The sequence below is a fragment of the Equus asinus genome, chromosome 9, assembly GCF_041296235.1.
Source record: "Equus asinus isolate D_3611 breed Donkey chromosome 9, EquAss-T2T_v2, whole genome shotgun sequence".
Classification (NCBI taxonomy): Eukaryota; Metazoa; Chordata; class Mammalia; order Perissodactyla; family Equidae; genus Equus; species Equus asinus.
This window is the reverse complement of record NC_091798.1, coordinates 26,767,369-26,789,061: the sequence shown is the minus strand read 5'-3', so window position 1 is coordinate 26,789,061 and position 21,693 is coordinate 26,767,369. Positions and strand designations below refer to the sequence as shown.

The 21,693-nt window shown below is 43.9% G+C and overlaps 1 protein-coding gene across 1 annotated transcript in view; it reads left to right on the top strand.

The window, feature by feature from the left end:
* GALNT10 (polypeptide N-acetylgalactosaminyltransferase 10) overlaps nucleotides 1–21,693 on the top strand; it is a 216,567-nt gene that overhangs the window by 95,471 nt on the left and 99,403 nt on the right. The window contains exon 3 of the mRNA XM_014846938.3: nucleotides 2,616–2,754. Coding sequence (XP_014702424.2) covers nucleotides 2,616–2,754 — 139 coding nt within the window. The remainder of the gene's footprint in view (nucleotides 1–2,615; nucleotides 2,755–21,693) is intronic.

Below are 21,693 nucleotides of genomic sequence, written 5' to 3'. Positions count from 1 at the left end.
GCACGTCCCGTGGAGAGTGTATGCTCGTGTGTATGCGCATGTGTGTATATGTTTAGTGGGGCTGTCTGGGCCTCCTGTTGACCCCCTCTCCTTTTACTGTCTTCCCTTCCCTGATTCCCGGGACACCCCGCCCCCCCGCACCTCTTACCTGTTAGCTGATCCCTTTCTCCACTCACATCACAGATCCAGTGCCTTTGGGATTTGCCCTGTCACCTTTATTGGGTGATAGAAAATGTCTCCCCCTTATAAGATATTTTACCACTGAAACGAGGAGCAATAATAATAAGAGCCAACATTTATTGAACATCTATACCATGCTCTACGTTTTGCACATTTTATCGGTGAATGCCCATATCAACCTCTGTAGCGCATTTGATGAGAAGGGACCTGGAGCTCAGAGAGGTGGGGTAATCTGCCCACGATCACACAGTGACAAAGAGGCAGTTTGGGTCTTGAACCCAGCTCTGGAGAGCAGAGTTGATCCCTACCCACCACTGCTTCCTCGAGGGTGAATTTATTTAGTGGGCTTCAGCTAAAGTTTTCTTCAGCTAATTAGTCTTTGGAGCAATTCGTGTTACACTGGGGAGTTGGGAAGGTTTGGGATGGCGTGGTATAGAAATTATGTGAAGAGTCGTCTGTTGAGAGCCTGGACTAGGAATCAGGGGAGCAGCTCTGACACCACTTATCGGCCATGTGACCATCAGAGAAGTTCCATACTCCCTGAGCCTCAGTTTCTCCATCTGTCAGCGGGGCTCAGGCTTCCTGCTTTGACAACCTCAGAGTGTTGTTCTGAAGGTGACAAGTAAGGTGCTGAGTGTCAAGTAGCTTTACAATACTGGAAAGCACCGTAGAAATATAAGGGATTGGTATTTTATTTATTTTTATCTCAGTGAAAGGCACCCACCACTATTGATTTTTTTTAATTACATTAGACAAAACTAGATTACAACAAGGCTCTGAATATAGCTGGTATACTAACTTCGCTGATGGTCAGGGAAGCCTGAAGACATGACGTGCATTTTTCTGCGTGCCAGTGATTTAAAATGAAGGTGGGGGTGGAGAGGCGCGGCTTAAATTAAGAAAGAAAACATTTGAAGAGTTGATTTGCCAGACAGTTATCCCAGAATGATTAGAACATTAGGCTAACTAGGGGGAACAGAGTAAGCAGGGGAGACATTATTCAGGATAATAATAACCGGTGTTAACATATGCCGGGCCCCTGGCCCTGCATTACCTCCCAAATCATCACCTTGAACCTTCTTATGCTAATTAATACAAAGGGCAAAACCGGAGACTTAGAAAGGCTAAAGGCGTGCTCAGGATGGCATAGCTGGGATAGCAGGGCTGGGCTTCAAACCTCACTCTACCTGGCTCCAGGGCCCGAACTCTGAATCACTCCCCTGTACTGGCTTCCTGAAGCTTCCCTCCCTTAGCAGTTGCTTCTTCTCTTCTTTGTCTGCTTGCTGCATTTGTGTCCCTTGCAGAATCTGACCTGGGCACTAGCCAGCAGTGTTTTTTGTGGAGCATCACAAGTTACAGACGGTGGGGTCCTCTCCCTCCTCTGGCTGAACTGGAGGAGCCACAGCCCTTGGGCTCCTCTTCTCAGCTGGCACCTGCCCATTAAGCTGATATGGTCAACATTTACTTTGCAAACTACCAGGGGTGTTGCTCAGACCACGAGCCCCAGAAGATGAGATGCTTTTTAACCAGCTATTTTTATTGCCATTTCTAAGACCCTCGCCGATGGCAGATTCTTGGGCTATTATTGCAGGGTTGATGTGGACATTCCCACCCACCATATGCACCCTGGGAACCCAGGGAATAATTTCCTGGAGCATCAGGGAGTCTTTCCCCAGATGGTTTGTGCAGAGAGAGGAAAGCTAGCCCTTTATCCACCCACATCTGTGACTCAAAGCAACGCTTTTCAGGCAATCCTGGCCTAGGCTAGGCAGATCTTAATTTGTTTGCTGGCTTAAAAAGTCAAAGCATCTTTTATCATTTGTGGCAGTTTTGGTTTACATATAAAGTTTGCCTTGCCTAGAAAGTAGTCATAATATTTCCTCACATTTATATGTGTTTCATAGTTTACAAAACTCTTTCACATTTGCAGCCTGTCATTTGACTCTCTCAACATGCTGTGGGAACCAGAGGGGAGCCAGCTACAGTTCAGAGAGGCACTGCAACTCATCCAAGGTTCATCAGCTCATGTGTGGTAGACCTGGCCTCCCATCCGGGTGATTAGCCTCTCCAGGCAGGGGTGTTTGGGGCTCCTGGCAGAGTGGAGGGAGCGTGGACTTTGGAACCCACAGACCTGGTTTTTATGACCTTTCTGAGTCCCATTTTATTCCTCTATAGAATAAGGGCTCTCATGTCCATCCTGCAGGCTGGCTGTGGAAATTACTTGAGAATAAGGTCTGTAGAATGCATGGCACAGCTGTGGCTGAATAAATGCTCATTCCCCTCCCCTCTACACACTGCCCCCTGCAAAATCTGGAGGTGCACTTTGTACCCAAGTATAAAGTTTTACCTTTGCGGTGTAATCACATTTTTCATCCTTCTTCCCCCATTCCGTTCAATTAGCATCATTGAATTTGCTATTTGATTTTTGCTTCTAGGAAATGGAGAACAAGGGAGACCTTACCCCATGACTGATGCTGAGAGAGTGGATCAGGCATACCGAGAAAATGGATTTAACATCTACGTCAGTGATAAAATCTCCCTGAACCGCTCTCTCCCTGATATTCGGCACCCAAAGTGAGTGGTACATCTCTCATCTTCTGGGATCTAAGGATTTTGCCCTTGGCTCTTGTTGAGAATTAATTAAAGAAACAGGTACCTGAAGCGCTGCTGGAGATTTCCCTCCTGCCACACAGGGCCTTTGTGCAAAGGTTTGTGTCATCAGGTTCTAGAATTTAGAGGTGGTGTGGTGGAGGGACTCCCCAAGGGAGCCGGTCTCCTTCCTCTTTTCAGGCAGTGGGAACTGTGGGCCCTCTGCATTTCCCCTTTTTTGCTCTGGCCCACAGGAAAGACAATTGCAGTGACAGTTTCAACCCTCACTCTCTCCACTTTCTGTGTATGGTATTTTTATTCCTTTTTTTTTTTTAATTAATCTTTATTTTCTCAATCCTGTGCACCTATATATTTATGTCTTTGTTATAAGCTATCTCAAATCATTTGAGTGAGGACGTATTGTGACAATTACAAAGATAAGAACAATGGCAGCTAACATTCTTTGAACAGGTAGCATGTGCCAGGTGCTTGGTTTGCATCATCTCTTGTGAGGTACGTCCTATAATGATGCCCCTTTTACAGACTGAGGAAACTGAGGCTTAAAGGAGTGTCGTAATTCATGTAAGGCCCCAGGCGACTAAGAAGCGAAGCCTGGTCTTAGGGTCCAGTTCAACCAAAACCTATCCTCTGGACCTTAAGCTCTGCCACTTCCCTCACCTTTTCAACAGCGTTATTATGGTGACCATGGTCATCCAGTGGAGCAGGAGTTCTTTAAATTGGCGTGGATTAGAATCACCTGGAGGGCTGTTAGAACACAGGACATTGGGCCTCAACCCCATAATTCCTGATTCAGTTGTTCTGGGTTGGGACCCAAGAACTTGCGTTACAAGCAAGCTCACGTGATGCTTGCGTGACTTGTCTTGGGTCTGCACTTGGGGGACCACTGCAAGTAGAAGATTTCAAAATGGCTTCTACACAAAAGCAGTAGTGACCTACAGTGGAACGTGAAGTGTTTTGCTCAGGTACTAAGAAAGTAGAGCCCGGGAAAAGAGAATAACAGCTAACACTTATTAGGTACGTACTGTAGTCAGGCATTGTTCTGAGCCACTGGTTCTCAAAGTGTGGTTCTCATGCTGCGACATCAGCATCACCCGTGAGCTTGTTAGACGTGAAGGTTCTCAGATCCCAGCCCAGACCTACTGAATCAAAACCTCTGGGGAGGGGCCCAGCAATCAGCATTTTAACAAGCCCTTCGGGGGATTCTGGTGCATGCTTAAGTTTTAGAACCCATATTCTGGGTACTTTAAGTGCGTTAACTCAGCCAAACATTCCCAAAACCCTGTGAAGTTGGTACCTTTATTATCACCATTATACAGATGGCATAGGCACTTTTTAGGCACAAAAAGTCAAGTAATTTGCATCAGATGACACAGCTGGTAAGAGGCGGTGCCAGAATTTGAATGCAGGGATTGTAATTCTAGAACCGTGTTCTTCATCACTGAGCCATAAGGTCTTTCCACCTATAAGATCCCAGCTGGTAGAATGCAATAATAAAGAACTAATCTTGGCAGCGTGTTTGGCTACTTACAAAATGCTTTCAGCCCCATTATGACTTTTAGTTCCTGCAGCAGTACTTGGAGGTTGGCGTTATCATCATTGTCGCCACTTGATAGATGAGGAAGCCACACAGCTGGGAATCCCTACCCAGAAGGTGTGCTGCTTGCCCAGGGCCCTATTCCTGAGGATTTCTTGCAGGGAAGGGAGGGAGTAAGGGGATGTTTGCCCGTGAGGTTTGCAGTTTATTTCATGGTCTTCACTGTCAACCTGAGACTTTTTCATCTGAGTCTGAGAATGTGGATTAGATATTACTGATGTTGTTGGATTCAGAACTGTGACCTGACTCTCAGGGTCAGAAACTCAATTTATGTTGAGCCCCTTTCAGAGTTCAGAATTCTGCAGTAATTTCATCTTTCTGGGTCTAGGAAAGAAGTTCATCTGGGAGCATTATGCTCGCCCCTCAGCTGCTGTTCTGGGGTACTGTGGGCTCCCAACTCTGGCTGTGCCTGGGGTGGTTTAAAAAACCCAAAGCCTGGGACCCCACCCTGACCACTGGAATCTGAATCTCTGGGGTGTGGCCCGAGTCCCAGTATTTTCTAAAATCTCAGAAAGGAATTCTTACATATAACCAGGGTTGAGAACAGCTGGCATGAAATAAGGAATTATAATGAGAGAGAGAAGCTGGGTATGGTCACAGCTTTCATCCATCCATTCATCTGTTCATTCACTAAATATATAGCAATGGTCTTCTATGTGCCAAGCCCAGTGCTTGACACCAGGAACACGGTGATAAATGAGCCACATTTGCTGCCTTGTGCAAGGGGTGGGACAGATGGCATAAGAGGTCATTACACCACAGATGAGAAGACCGGTAAAGGGGTAGGCACAGAGTGCTTTGAAACCTCAGAGCACACCCCCGCCCTGCACCAGCCTTTGCAGGAAGATGCTGCAGATGGAGAGCTGCGTGGGCAAAGGCCTCCAGGCAAGACAGTGCACATTCTTGGGTTTACCACCTAGAAGAATGAGTCTCCCAGCTGGTTAGAAGAGGAGCCAGGATGAGGACCTGGCCCCTTTGTCTCCCAGTACACTGCTCACTCCCAACAGCCCAGAAAAGACAGGTCTTCTTAGTCTAGAGGATCTGGGGTCAATGGACGAGTCCATCAAGAGAATTCAAAGGGTCTATAAACTTGGATGAGAAACACGTTGCATTCGTCTTTTCATCCACCTCTACCTGAAATTTGGTGTTCCCTTCAGTTATGAGTGTAGGAAACAAAGCCTATGATGTCGTCACCAAAAGAAATCATTTACTTTCACATCATTTTACAGAAATCTTGAAATGTTGTGCACACTCATCACTACTTTGAAATGAAGGTAGTTTTTTCAAACTACCACTAGATCTTGTTTAATGTGTGAATAAAGAAGCACGTTTATTACCCTATTTCAAATTGTTTATTATTTTGAAAACTCTATCTCAGTCTAATTAGTTTCCTTTACAATCTCATATATTTTATTTTATGCATAATAAACATTGCTCTGAGAAGTGACCATAGGCGTCACCAGCCTGGCAGAGGAGTCCAGGGCATTGGTAAGGTGAGGAACCCCTGTTCTGGGTGGATGTGAACTGAGCATGTGGCCTCTATTACCAGCCCGCCACCCAGCCAGCATGCAAGTTACCGTGAAAGATGTCACTAAATCCAGCACTCCTGACGTCCACTGTTTTTAGAATCCCCAGTTGTGGAAGCTGACTTTTCAGAAATTAGTTGACGGATGTCTTGAAGAGCCTTTATTTTTTCCAAGGGGGGATCTTTCTTGCAGTTTGACAGCAGAACTGTGTGAGGAAATTAGAGCAGTCAGGCTGCTCGCTCCCTCCGGTTTCTTTGAGCTTAAACAACTTCTCCAGCAGGAGCTGAGGTTTATGTTTGCCTTTTACTCCTTCAAACTGAACTGTGGCAACAGCATGTCAAGAACAGGATTTGAGGGGCTGTTTGTTTGTGCCAGCTGCCTTTGCTTCCACCAGAAGCTGCACTGGGGAACGTGCAAGCTCAGAGAATGGAAATCAGGCAGCTCGGCCTGACTTGCTGGGCTTGCTTGTGGGAGGCGGCCAGCTGGCTCTGAGTGGGCCTGCCCCCTGCACCTCCTGCCAAGGGAGCAGGAACAGAGGCTGGCTGGTGGGCTGGCCCACTTTCTCTGCACCCCGGGGGATCCTGCTGGGCTGCTTGGCAACCGCACATGGAGGCCCCTCCAGGGCACAGAGCTGGCGGCAGTGGAGCCCCAACTCCTGAAGTGGCCTGGGTCTAAAGATTCCTGGCCAGACCCCTCTGTTGGGAGATCAGTTTCTCCCATGCAAAGATCATCCGTGGTGGGATTGACAGCAGTCAGAGATTATCCGTGGGGAAGGAAAGCAGTCTACAATCCTGACCTGCTTTCTCCGGTCCAGGGCTTTAGCTTCCAGTAATGACTGAACCTGAATGGAATCTTTGTTGCAATAAAAGGCCCAAGTCTACCAGATTCCTGGTTCCATGCTCCTTTTTGTTAAATTAACATGGTTAAATTATGGTATGTGCTGAATATCCTCAAAAGAATTCATAAGCTCATATTATTATAATAGGCCAGTATTCTAGTGAGAACCTTTGCATCCCCAAGAGGTTACAAAAGCAACAAGGAAGGGAGTTATGGCCTGTTATCTTTGACAAACACTTATCAAATATATGCTGTGAGAAAAATGACAACTTGCCAGCACAGGAAGTTAAAGGCAACCACGTCTGTAGAAGTAATCATCATAATAAATAAATAAACAGTACTAATTAAATAATTAAATATTATTATTAGTGTCCCAGTATGAATGTGCATATAGACCTTAACAATGCTATTTAGGGGCCAAGATGGAGTAACAGGGAGCAGATTTACTCTCCTGCTTGAAACAACTGGAAAAAATATATATAAAAAGCAATGGTTTTTAAGACACTGATCATCAGGCAGTGAAGGACAGTAATCCCCAAGAGACAGGAAACAAATGAGGTAAGCCCTACAATTGCCCCATCTTATTGCCTTGAAAGACTTTCCAGGCTATGATACAGGGAGGGAGAGCCCAGAGGACGTCCTGAGTTGAGGAGATGGCGTTGTGAGTCCAGGACACCAAAGAGGCCAGAGTTCACAGGGCAAGGTGCTGGAGAGGAGAGAACACAGGGAGATTGAGCTACGAACATGTAGAGAGTCCCCTTGAGTATTCAGCAGATTACTGAGGAGAGCCCTTTTGTGAGGAAGCTCCCTGAAGCTAAGAAAGGGATCCCCCAAAAGGATTAGAGGGAGCAGTGCCTGGGTCTCACACAGGGCCAAGAATGGTGCCTCTTCCCACCACTCAGATGGAAAAACCTCTTAATTCATAACTCATGGAGAATTGATTAGCACACTTAGAAGAGTTTTGCCTCAGTGGAGACTGATTAACTCTAGACCGAACAGTGCTCTAGACCAGTCTAAGAAATCATTAATTATGACCCAAAAGGATTAAACTGTTTCCAGGTAACTTAACTGTTACCTCAGAACAAACCTCGAGAATATGTACAGAAATACAAAAATATTCAGCACCAACCAAGGTAAAATCCAATTAAAGATTATCAGGCATGCAAAATAACTGAATAACTTACCCATAATGAGGAAAATACTTATTCATTCAAACGAGCCCAGAGTTGACACAGATTTTAGAATTAGCAGAGAAGGACATTAAAACAGTTATTAGAACTGTATTTCATATATTTTAAAAGTTAAGATAGAAGTGGAATGGAAGATATAAAAAGACCCAAACTGAACTTCCAGAAATGAAACCAGCAATATCTGAGATGAAAAATACAGTGTATGGGATTAATGGCAGTTAGATATTGCAGAAAAAAGGATTAGTGAACCTGAAGACATAAGAAACTACTCAAAACACAGAGAGGAAAAGAATTTTAGAAAATGGAGGGGCCAGCACAGTGGCATAGAGTTAAGTTTGCACACTTCTCTTCAGCACCCAGGGTTCACGGGTTCAGATCCCAGGCGCGGACCTACACACCACTCATCAGACCATGCTGTGGCAGCATCCTATATACAAAATAGAGGATTGGCAAGGATGTTAGCTCAGCAACAATCTTCCTCAAGCAAAAAGAGGAAGATTGGCAACAGATGTTAGCTTAGGGCCAATGTTCCTCACAAAATAAAAAAAAAAGATCCTTAATGAACTATGAGACAACTTTAAGTGGTTGAATATTATTTTAATTGGAGTCCATGAAGGAAAAGGGAAAGAATGGCCAAAAGTTTTCTAAATTGAATGACAACTATAAAACCATGGATCTAAAAAGTTCAGTGAAACCTGGTCTCAAGAAACGTGAATAAAATGACACCGAGCACATCAGAATCAAATTACTGAAAACCAGTCATGAAGAGAAAAAAATTCAAAGCACCCACGAAAATAAAACGTTATAGACAGAGGACCAAAGATAAGGATGACAGAATTCTTTCATTGGAAACAGTGCAAGCAAGAAAACAGTGTAGCAACGTCTGTGAGTCCTGAAAGTAAAAACTGTCAACCTAGAATTCTGTACCCATTGAAATAGCTTTCAAAAATTAAGGCAAAATAAGATTTTTTAGACATAAAAAAGCTGAAAATTCATCACAGCAGTCATATACTTCAAGAAATGTTAAAGGAAGTCCTTTGGGGGAAAGAAAAATATTCCAAATGAAAATAGTAAGTATGCAGGTAAATATATACTCTTTTGTTCTTATGTTTAAAACTTTTAAATGGATAACTGACTATGTAACCAAAAATAATAATATTTTGTTGGGTTTAAAACACACTTAGAAGTAAAATGTATGCCAACATAAAGGTTAGAGGGGAGAATTGATAATGTACTACTGTAAAGTTCCTGTATTACTTATGAAGTGGTATAATATCATTTGAAGGTAGACTGTTATAAGTTAAAAATATATACTATAAACCCTAAAACAAGCACTAAAATAGCAAGACAGAATTATAGCTAATAAGACAACAAAGGAGATAAAATGGAATCACAGAAAAATTCAGTTAATCCAAAAGAAGGCAGAATAAGAGGGAAAGGGGAGCTAAGATCAGAAAGGAGAAATAGAAAGCAAGTACCAAGATAAAGGACTTTAACCTAACCATTTCAATAATCACATTAAATGTAAATGCTCTAATCATTTCAGCTAAAAGGCAGAGATTATCAGACTAGATGAGAAAGCAAGATTCAACTACATGCTGTCTGCCAGAAACACACTTTAGATATAAATATGTGAATAAATTGAAAGTAAAAGGTTAGAAAAGATCTACCATGCTAACACTAGTCAAAAGAAAGCTAGAGTGGCTATATTAATATTGGTCAAAATAGATTTCAGAACAAAGAGTATTACCAGGGATAAAGAAGGTTATTTCATAATAATAAAGGGATCACTCATCCAGAGAACATAGCAATCCTAAATGTTTATGCACCTAATAAGAAAACTTAAAATATATGAAGCAAAAAATCATAGAATTGCAAGGAGAAACAGACATAGCCACAATTATGAGATTTCGATACCTTTCTCTCAATAATTGACACAAGTACACAGAAAATCAGCAAGGATATAGTAGACTTGAATAGCACTATCAACCAACGTGCTCCAGCTGACATTTATAGAACTCTCCACCCAACAGCAGCAGAATATACATTATATTCAAGTGCGTTGGAACATTTACCAAGATAGACCGTATTCTGGGCCAGAAAACAAGTTGCCATAAATTTAAAAGGATTCGGATGATACAAGATATGTTCTCTGGACACAGTGGAATTTAATTTAGAAACCAATAACAGAACAGTCTCTTAAAATTTCCAAATGTTTGGAAACTGGGTAACTCACTTATGAATAACAAATGAGTCAAAGAAGAAATCAAAAGAAAAATTAGAAAGTGTTTCCAACTGAATGATAATGAAAACAGAACATAACAGAATGTGTGGGATGTCACTAAAGCAATGCTTAAGGGGAAATTTGTAGGAAAACAATAGAGAAAAAACAATGAAACCAAAAACTGGTTCTTTGAGATGGTCTATTAAATTGACTGACTGCTGACCACACTGATAAGGAGAAAAAGAGAGAAGACTCAAATTCCCAATATCAAGAATGAAAGAGGTGACATAACTACAGATTCTGTAACTATTAAGAGAATAATAAAGGAATATTCTGAACAACTTTATGTCTATAAATTCAACAACTTAGATGAAATGACAAATTCCTTGAAAGACACAAACCACCAAAGTTCACTCAAGAAGAAATGATTGACCTGAACAGCCCTATATCTGTTAAAGAAATTGGTATTATAGTTAAGAACCTTCCGACAAAGAAAACTCCTGGTCCAGATAGGTTCACTGGTGAATTCTACAAAAAATTTGAGAAATTATACAGACTCTTCAAAAAAATTAAAAGGGATGAAATACTTTCCGCCTCATTGGGAAGCCAGTGTTACCTGATACCAAACCAGACAAAGATCTTACAAGAAAAGAATATCACAGAACAATATCCCTCATGCACAGGTTGGGCACATACTGTGATTACCACCATCAGCATTATTCCCTTTTTTCACATCAGCAAATAGAAGAATCAAAGGGGTAAAGTGTGACCTGTGGGCAAATTCACACAGCTGTGCCCTGGGCAGAGTTGTATCTAGAGTCCAGTTGGAAATGGATTTGTTATCCACCTGTTGCAGTCTCTAAAACACGCAGATAAAAGGGTGGGGTATCAGGAGGAGAGAGAGCACTGAGGGGAAATGGTTCCCTGGGCCCAGAGAGCTGGTGGCTAAGGTCCTATTAAGGGACCACCACCTTCCCCCTCATGATAATGTGGCCTTGGTGATGCTGAGGACTTGAAAACCAGGAAAGCCTGATGTTTATAAATATACATATTCCCGGAAGCAGAATGGGAATCTTCTCAAATGGTTATGTAAGCCTGAGCAAGAAAGGTCAATAATGTAACAAGAATTGAGCTTTCCTGACCCAGAAGGCATTGCCAGCTGTGCATCGTGTTGGGGGCCCTGGGGCCCGAGGGAAGCTGTTGGCATAGCTGCTGCCTGTGTTCTTGGGCTCCTGCCTTGCATGGCCACCTCATCAGTGTATCCAAACTAGTTAAATCAGGAACTTAGTCCAAAGTAACTGTGTGTGTTAGGGCTCCTTGCCCACTCCTCCACCCCACCATCTGTAGCCCACCGAGCATGCAGCTAGCCCTGCTCATTTATACTAAAATGATCAATTGTCAGTCCCTTCCCTGAAGAGATCTCAAGCCTATTAGTCACTTGCAATTGTCTCTGCAAGTCATTCATTCATTACTTCAGCAAATATTTATCATGTGCCTACCATGTATGCCTATGGTGTGTGCTAGTCCTTGGGGAAACAGCAGTGAACAAAATAGGCAAAATTTCCTTCCCTCCTAGGGCTTACATTCCACTGGGGGAGGGGGGTCATAAACAAACAAATATATTTTTCAGATGGTGATAAGTAATGTAGGGGAAAAATGAGGCAGAGTAAAGGATAGAGAAAGTGTTAGGAATGGAATGTATTTTATTTCAGTGGTCAGGGAAGACCTCTGCTGATAAGATGACATATGAACAGAGATATGCAGAAGTGAGGGGCATAGCAGGGCAGTTAACTGGAGGAAAAACCCTGCAAGCAGAAGAAACAAGTGCAAAGGCCCTGAGGCCATCATGCTTGGCTTAAGGAGCCCAGTGAGCCAGAAGGAGAGTAATGAGAAGCAAGCCTGGAGAGGTGTGTGGGGTGGCCAGGGCCATGGTAGGTCTTCGGCTTTTCCCAAAGTGAGTAAGATGGGACGCCCTGGATGGTTTTGAGCAGAGACTAACATGATCTGATTTTCATTTTCAAAGGATCTCTTTGGTTGCTATGTTAAGAATAGACTGTAGGCGACCGAGAGTGGAAGCAGGGAGACTAGTGTGGGGTATATTTACAGCCAGGCAGGGAGGAGGGACAGCGACTCAGACCATGGTGGGAGTAACAGAGTAGCCAGTGGCCACATTCTAGATATATTTTAACGATGGGGAGGACAAGAGGACAGGATTTACTTCCAGGCGATGTGGATATGAGAAAAAGAAGAGTCAAGGATAACGCCAAGATTTTTGACCAGAGCAACTGGGGAGATGGAGTTGCCCTTCACAGAAATGAAGACTTTGGGAAGGACAGGTTTGAGAGAAATGGAGTCTTTGATTTTGGTCAAGTTTAAGACAACACATCCAAATGTCAACGTCAAGTAGGCAGTTAAATCAGTGATGCCGTTTGTCTTGTGAAAAATGGAAATGGTGATGGGATCCTTTTCCGAGTTGCTGCGTTTTCATTGTGATTTTAGTTAACTCACTTTCTTTGAATAAATAGCAAGAAATGCCTGAGGCGTAACAGATAGTAAATCTAAAAAGGACCCAAGATCAGCTGTGGTCTGTGGTGTGGGGTGTGGGAAGATCCATGCTCAGGTCACAGTGAGGGCGGTGCACACCTCCTCCCACGCTCTGAGTGGGAATAAATGGCTCGGGTCTGCAGCCACCTCACCCCCGCTCATTTTCTTACCCCCCAGGGTGCCGAGCCGATTTGTCAGACCCTCCTAGAACAGTGACGGCTTGGAAGACATACTTAGTGCTTATTAGCAGTTTTTACCCTTTTTATCATGATTCGTGTGGTGGAGTAAGCTCACTTGACAGTCGTGTAATGGAGTACTTCAGTGTAAGATTAGCGCCCAAGAGACCAGGATGTGAGTGATGCAGACTCGTGGTGTAGCAGGTTGTTAGCAAGGCAGTTGTGTGGAGAGGGGCAGGGGGCGGAAAGAGGGGCTGTAGCCTAAAGAATTTGTGAGCTGGGAAAGGAAAAAGTCCAGGTTTCTTTGGAGCATCACTGATTTTTCAGGAGATTTAAATCTGCTCTCCTCCTCTGAAATTAAATGACTCCCTTCTGAGCAAAGGTGTATCTTTCAAGACAACAGTTATTGATCCATTGGACCTAACATTGGGATTTAAAGATGCTCATAAGCCTTAAAGTGGCAGCTAATAAAATTTCTCAAATTGACTTCTGTAATTTGTTTTTACTGAGTTCATAATAGTTTACATCAATGTGAGACTTCAGTTGTACATTATTTCTTGACCGTCACCACATAAGTGCTCCCTTTCAACCCCTGTGCCCAGTGCTCCCTTTCAACCCCTGTGCCCACTCCCCACCTCCCTTCCCCTGGTAACCACTGAACTGTTTTCTTTGTCCATGTGTTTGTTTATATTCTACATATGAGTGAAATCATCTGGTGTTTGTCTTTCTCAGACTGGCTTATTTCGCTTAGCATAATTCCGCTTAGGTCCTTCCATGTTATTGCAAATAGGATGAATTTGTCTTTTTTTTCTGGCTGAGTAGTATTCCATTGTATATATATATATATACCACATCTTCTTTATCCAATCATCGGTCCGTGGGCACTTGGGTTGCTTCCATGTCTTCACTATTGTGAATAGTGTTTCAATGAACATAGGGGTGCATACGTTACTTTGGATTGTTGATTTCAAATTGTTTGGGTAGATACCCAGTAGTGGGATAGCTGGGTCATATGTTAGTTCTATTTTTAGTTTTTTGGAGAATCTCCATACTGTTTTCCACAGTGGCTGCACCAGTTTGCATTCCCGCCAGCAGTGTATGAGGGTTCCCTTCTCTCTACACCCTCTCCAACATTTGTTATTTTAGTCTTGGTGATTATAGCCATTTTAACAGGCGTAAGGTGGTATCTTAGTGTACTTTTGATTTGCATTTCCCTGATGATCAGTGATGTTGAACACCTTTTCATGTGTTTATTGGCCATCTGTATATCTTCTTTAGAAAAATGTCTGTTCATCTCCTCTGCCCAATTTTTGATCGGGCTGTTTGCTTTCTTATTGTTCAGTTGTGTGAGTTCCTTATAGATTATGGAGATTAACCCGTTGTCAGTTATATGATTTGCAAATATTTTCTCCCAACTGGTGGGTTGTCTCTTTGTTTTGATCCTAGTTTTCTTTGCCTTGCAGAAGCTCTTTAGTCTGATGAATTCCCACTTGTTTATTTTTTCTTTTGTTTCTCTTGTCTGAGAGGCCATGGTGTTTGAAAAGATCCTTTTTAGTTCAATGTCAAAGAATGTACTATCACTGTTATCTGGAGTTTTATAGTTTCAGGACGTATCTTCAAGTCTTTGATCAGTTTTAAGTTTATTTTTGCGTATGGCATAAGATAGTGGTCTCCCTTCATTCTTTTGCGTGTGGCTGTCCAGTTTTCCCAACACCATTTATTGAAGAGACTATCCTTTCTCCATTGTATGTTCTGACTTCTGTAATTTTTAAAGCAGATTTCAGTGAATTCAGCCCTTGGGTTGAAATTGCAGAGATAAATGGCTTATACACAAAAATGGCTGCCTGTCAACTAAAAATCAAATGGGTACATATTCCCTACAATTTATGCTGGGTAAAAACCAGTCAACATCCACCTGAGCAGATGGATGTTTGTGTTCCTTTATCATTTCTGCAAACAGATGCATTTTCTTAGGCTTCTAGAAACGGATGCTGTCTTCTCCATTAATGCCAACAACTTGGTCTCCCATTTGTCAAGTGCTTATGTGCCGGGTATTGTGCTGAGCACTTTACGATCCTCATCTACTTGCTCCCACTTTGAGGTTTTGTGTGATGATAGTTTTTTTCCCTTTGTGTTTTGAAATTGTCTCTCGTTCACATAAACGCCATCATAACTCTTGTGATTCCAGCCTCTCTCAAATTGTTTGTATCAAATGGCGATCACTAGCTCCATTTTACACATGCGCAAACTGAACCTCAGAGAAGCTTAGCTCTTTGCTCCAGTTCACACACAGCCAGAAGGCAAAGAAGACTCAAACCTGGATCCAAGCGTATGCTCTTTCCACCGCATCGCACACAGACTGAGAGCCGTTCCTCAAAGAGAAAGAAGGAGACATTTTTCAGTTCCAGTCCTTTGTGCGTGAAGGTTCTTGGACCAGGCGCAGTGGTCAGGATGGGCTAGATGAATGGACACAAGCGGCAGGCCACTCAGGCTGCATTTCACTCACCACGCTGCAGGTAATATATGCTTGGCCAGGAGCAGATAAATAGCACTCAGTAAAATTGGTTACAGAGTGAGTTTGATTCTGAGTGCTGTTGGCCTTGTTTAAGGAAAAGGAGAATAATGACTGGAAGATAAAGGCGATTATTAATTCTCTCCCTTTATTAAGGTGGTATCAAGGGCAGCATGATTACAAGACAATCAGAGCAGTTCAGGGTAGGAGCACTGTTACGAAGAATAGAACAACATTCCCTCCTGATTCTCACCTCCGCCTCCACACCTTTTTTGGGGGAAGAAACCCCTTCCCCAAATCCTAAATCTGCCCAGGCAGCGAACGGTAGCAGCTTAGCTTTCTGTGGTTTTTCTGCTTGCGTGTGCAACATATATAGACGTATGAAGGGGCTTGGGGTTTTGTTTTTGTTTTGTTTTACAAAAATTTTGTTGTACTATATGTATTTTATTCTACAAGTAGTTTTTTTTTCACTTAATATATTATTATCACATTTCTAAGACATTTCTAATAGCTGTGTAGTATCCTACAGGAATGTAATCTGCTCAACCATTCCTCTGTGCTGCGCATACAGCTTGTTTCCAGTTCTGTGAAAACTGTGGCTGTGGAAACTGGGAAAAGTGTGGCAAAAACATCCTTGGACACGTATCTTTACATTTTTCTTTCTTTTCATCTCTTTTATGAATTGTCAAGAATCTTGATATCAGAGCTCGTTTCCTCCTGACGCTGTTTACCTGGCAGCTGGCCTCTGACTGGGATCTGAGGGGTGGTCCCTATGGTGGTTATTTCAGGCTGATAATTCCCAGTGCCTTGACTTTACATACCATGTTCATTAACCAGAGTTTCTCCTGCCTGCTGTCAGCCTGTGTTTCAAGTTTGAGCACATGGAGTACATTGCGTATTGTATCTGTAGGAGGACCAACATTATCATGCGGGACAGCTGTGTGAAGAAACTGTTGGATTTTGTTGTGTGCTTCTTGAAAATATTTTATTGTGTTTACAACTCTCTTAATACTAGGTATGATCTGGACAAAATAGTTTCCAAAATGTGAGTGCGAAAGGGGAGGAAGAGACAGTACAAACCCAGATCCTGTAAACACTGCTTGTATCTGCAGTCTCTGCAGGTTGCGGGGTACAGAACTGGGGCCGAACTGCCAGTACCAAGATCCGTAATTAATAATAACAAAGTTTTGCGATTCTCTCTGCTGTCTGTTGAGAAGAGGGAATAGCTGGTGGGTTCGCCTGGCTCTCAGCAAAGTCTCCCCTGAACGGAAAAGGCCCTTCCTAAAGATGTCAGCCTTTGCACATGTTGTCACACTTATCTTCTGGTTCTTCTGAGTACAGCCAGACTGTGTCACAGAGAAAGCCAGTGCATGTCTCATCCCCCAGAGAGGGGCAGAGAAGGGCTGGGGAGCGAGCCCCAGCTGAGGACGGAAGGTTTACTGGCACAGTGTGTAAGGAGAGGGCCTAAATCTGTGTCTGGAGGGAGGATGGAGTCGGGGCAGGGACTTTCCACACTTGACCCACTAAGACCCAGATTCTTCCTTTTGTTGCAAAGCCTGGAGCTATTTTTAACTTCTGCTTAACTTCTTGGTGGCTCCAGAGCCCATTGGACATAGTCTTTCTGAGAATGTTCTATTATAAGGGACTGTCCTTTATACAAAATAGAAGAGAATTCCAGAATTTTGAACTTAAACCATTTGCTGGAAAATGACCTATACTGTGGCCTCTGGGAGGTGGAAACTCACATTTATGAGCCAGATGCTATACCAGGTGCATTCACGTATGGTATTTCTTTCACTCCTTGTTCCAGCCTTAATAGGAAAGAATTATATCCCCATTTTACCCAAGTGGAAACTAAGCTTCAGGGAAGCTGTGACTGTCCCAAGATAACCCAGCTTCTAAGTGACAGAGATGGGATTTGAATCCAGATCTGAGGGTCTCTTCAGCCCGTGTCCCTTCTCTCACCACATCTGCAGCCTTGGAACGTACCCTTCCTCGAGGGCCACTGCTTGGGATGTGGGTGTGCCTCTCACTCTGTGACCTTGGGAAGATCCCTCCCCCTTCTGGGCCTCAGTTTCCTCATCTATAAAACAAGGAGTGCAAACAAGGTGAGAGTCAGGCCCTTCCAGCCGTCATGTTCCGTGGTTCTCTTGGGCTTTTCACATGAAGCTGTGCGTGTGGCCAGGGAACGGTAGTTGGCCTTCTATCTTGTTCCTCAATCCAAAGGTCCTGGCTTCTGATACCCCCGAAACACACAAACCAGCTCCCAGCAGGCCCCATCTGGTCAGTGGAAAATCCAAAACTGTCATCTGTTTGGCAGAGGAGGGTATGTTGGTTTTGGTTCCCATGAGAAGGTGTTAAAATGGTGCCTATTTCTAGAATAAGACTGTTTATCTAAGAGTATAGGCACTGGGAGCTTTCAAACAACAGAGTTACTCCACAAGGATTTTTTAAACGATCATTCTCTTAAAAAAACCCAGAAACACCAGGGGCTGGCCTGGTGGCATAGTGGTTAAGTTCACCCACTCTGCTTCAGCAGTCCAGGGTTTGCAGATCCAGATCCCTGGCATGGACCTATGCACCGCTCATCAAGCAATGCTGTGGGGGCATCCCATATACAAAATAAAGGAAGATGGGCACAGATGTTAGCTCAAGGCCAATCTTCCTCACAAAATAAATAAATAAATAAAGGGCATACACTGGAAATTGAAATAAATTACAAATTATTTTTTAAAAAAACACCAAAAACTCATCCTTGTAACCACCGAAGAACAATTTGCTGTAGCATGCAGAGCATAGTGGTGGTGAAGTGCTGTGGGCTGCAAGTAATTGTTCATGATGTCATGGTGGCCAGTTGGCACAGTATTGATAAGCCATTGCTAATCACGTAATACAGTAACACTGTCCCCAGCAGTCTCAGTGTCCATGACCTGGAAGTCCACATTTCCATATTAGTGATATTTCTGAAGCTTGAAGTCTTAAATCTGTTACAGTCCATTCTTTTCAAAATAATAAAGAAAAAATAAGAACACTTCGTCCAGCTCTAGTACAACTTTCGGATGCTTGTCTTTTGTTTTTCTTTCCAGGGAATGGATTTAGGAATAGGGCGGACTTCCTTGGCTGCAAGGTTACTTCAGCTAATGGAGTGTCCCCGTGCAAGGAGGCAGGGGCACTAAAGGGAAACGGGAATGTCGGCCAGATGGAATGTGGGAAAAGCCAGACAGCTTGGCTCTCCTGGAGGAGGAGGGGGCGCCGTGGACCAGCCAGGCCTCCCAGTGCTTCAGATGGAAAGATCTTTCCAAGTCTGACCTCCTCAACAGCAGAAATTTCTGGATCCTATCATTATGAAGCCTTAGCCCTTCTCTGTGTAGCTCTATGTCTGCTCCTCTCATTAACTCTGGGACTCCCTTTCCGTGCCTCAAGGTTGCATCCCCAAGAAAGAGAATTTTATTGGCCAGGTGAACCCCATTTGGGCACCGATTTCCTGCTAGGCCATTGACACTGGCACATCAGTGGCCTGGCTGCCCAGGTCAGGTCTCTGCTCCTGCTCCAGGTAGCCATCATGGCCAGGGAAGGGGCGGTCATAGGGCCCACCCAGGATTCCTTCCTCAGCCAGGCCTGTGGGCATGGCCATTTCACTTTGAGGAGAAGGCGTGGGCAAGGCAGGCACCATGAATGACCTGACCAGCACAGATGTTTCTTTTTAGACCAAGATGCCACCTGATGCACCCTCATGTTTACAGAGCAGCAGCGTGTTCCTTTCTCGGCTCAAACCTGCTTGTCTGTTTTATAAAGGAGGAAACTGAGGCTTGCAGAGGTTTGGTAATTTGCCCAAGGTTATTCAGCTAAGTGATCTTTTCACCTCCAAGTCCATACCAGACTACTTCTGATAAATGAGAGCAAACATTGAATGGACATCAGCAAGCATATTTAAAGCATCCACGTTCCTACTAGTGGGAGTGTAAATGCTGAAGTTTGTCAAACCCCCCTGAAGATCCCACTTCTCTAGGCAGCCTGTTCCAGTCCCCCATGGACCTGCCAAGCCAACAGGTAGGACTTGGAACATGAGAGCAGACGCCAACTCCTTGAAAATATGTGTGATGGAGATTTGCCGTTTACATCCAGGGTCTCCAAAGGATTTTCTCTTTGTGTTGTGACTAAACTGAAGAGCCAGCTGCACCCCCCAGTTCAGCACCAGCTGGCAATGTGGTCTGGGGTCGCCACTTAACCTCTCAAAGCCTCACCTGCTTCCTTGGAAAACAAAAGGGTTGGACTAGGCCCTACCAACTCCAGTTCAACCCAGCAGCCATTCGTCACCTGCTCGCTTTCAGCAGGGCACGAGGCTGGGCGTGAGGATGCGCCACTCAGAAATGCTGCTGCTCTTTCTCTTTCTAGGTTGTCATTCTGTTCTCATCTCACAGCCATACGTGGGGAGGCAGAAAAAATTATCATAATTTATTAGTGCATATATTATTTGTTGCCCCACCACTCCCCCGCCCATTTGACTCTGTATCCCATGGGACAGGGACAACGACTTGTTCCTCATCATTGTAATCTTAGGGCTTAGCACAGTGTCTGTCATATAGCAAGTGCTCCATAAACATTTCTTGAATATGTGAATGATTGAGGGAGTGACCAAATGAGAAGGTTCTGAGCCATGAACTGGCTGAAGCCTGGATTCAAGAGTGGGATTCGTATCTACAAGAGCAGAACTCTTATTTAAGCCTTACTGAAGCCCTGTGCCCTTTCCGAGGATGGCCATCCCTGAGTCTGAGAAAACTGAAATCAGAGCATTCTGTTTGCTGTGAGCTCTCCTCCAGATTTCCCCATCTCCAAGGACAGAGATAGCTTCTTCTCCCTCCACATGGCTGGGTTTTTTAAAAATTTTGTTGTTGTTATTCAGGAAGATTAGCTCTGAGCTAACAACTGTGCCAGTCTTCCTCTATTTTGTATGTGGGTTGTCGCCATAGTGTGGCTGACAAGTGGTGTAGGTCCGTGCTCGGGATCCAAACCCATGAACTTCGGGCACCGAAACGCAGTGCACGCAACTTAACCACTTTGCCACTGGGCAGGTCCCTCCACATAGCTGTTTTAGATGTACTGTCTTGCCTCATTCTCATGACATTCTCATGGTATTACCATCCCCATTTCACAGATAAGGAAACTGAGGCTCAGGAAGGGATGGAAACGTGCCGCAGGTCTCACAGCTGCAGAGATGCAGTCAGGATTTGAACCCAGCTCTAGAGCACTCTTGCTCCCTTAGGCACATGCAAGATCAGGTTTGTTCAATTGACTTGCATTTCAGTTTGGTCTGGGGATGGTGTCCCATGCTAGAGAATGAGATGTTTTTTATAGTTCCCTTTAAAAATGATTGGATTGTTCCATTTCAAAGTTGACTCAGAGAGAAGATTTTTGAAATGCTTCCCTTTGATTTTGACTTGTTTTCTTTTATATCTAGTGCTCCAGTATATTAGATTCGTCTTTGTGTCCCAAGAGCTCAGAATCCTTTAGGGAATATTAAATTTGGGCTGCTCAGTCACAAATAAGCTTAGTTATCTTCCAGTCCTGCCACTGCCTCCCGCCCCCACCACAGCCCTCAGCCCAGGACACTTTCTTCCATCAGTGAATAAGTAAAAGTTCTCCTGGAGCTAAAGAGAGAGGCTGCCCCCTTCAGATCAGAGGTAACTCCTGGGAAACAGTTTCTGCCTCTTTGTCCTTCAGAAGCCATCGTTAGGTCCCAAACAGACTCCTTCTACTGAAAGGGCTCAGAGACTATCCAGCTATATCAGCAAGGATTCTTTCAGTTACAAGTGACAGAAACCTAACTCAAACTGACTTAAGAAAAGAAAATGTATTGACTCATGTGGCTGAAAAGGCCAAGAGTAGACCTTGGCTTCAGCCAGAGCTGGATCTACGTCCCTAAATGATGCCAGGAGGAACCCATCTCTGCAACTCTTGGCTCTATTTTCTACTCTGTTAACTTCATTCGAAGACAGGGAATAATCCACATGGTGGCCCCAGGCAGATGAGACTTAGATCCTTTCACGTTCAGTCTCAGCAGAAGAGAGCTTGCCTCTCTCCCAGTTGTCTCAGCAAAGATTTACAGGTGCCCATCCCTGAACCAGAGAGATGCGATGTGGCTGGGGAGAAGTGATGCTCTGATTGGCCGAGCCAGGCTTCCCTGCCCACCCTCAAGGCAAGGCAAGGACCTCCCGCAAACCCTATAAAATTGAGAGGTGGGAGATTCCCCAAGGAAAATCAGGATGCTATTACCAAAAAAAGAAGAAATTCAGAGCAGGC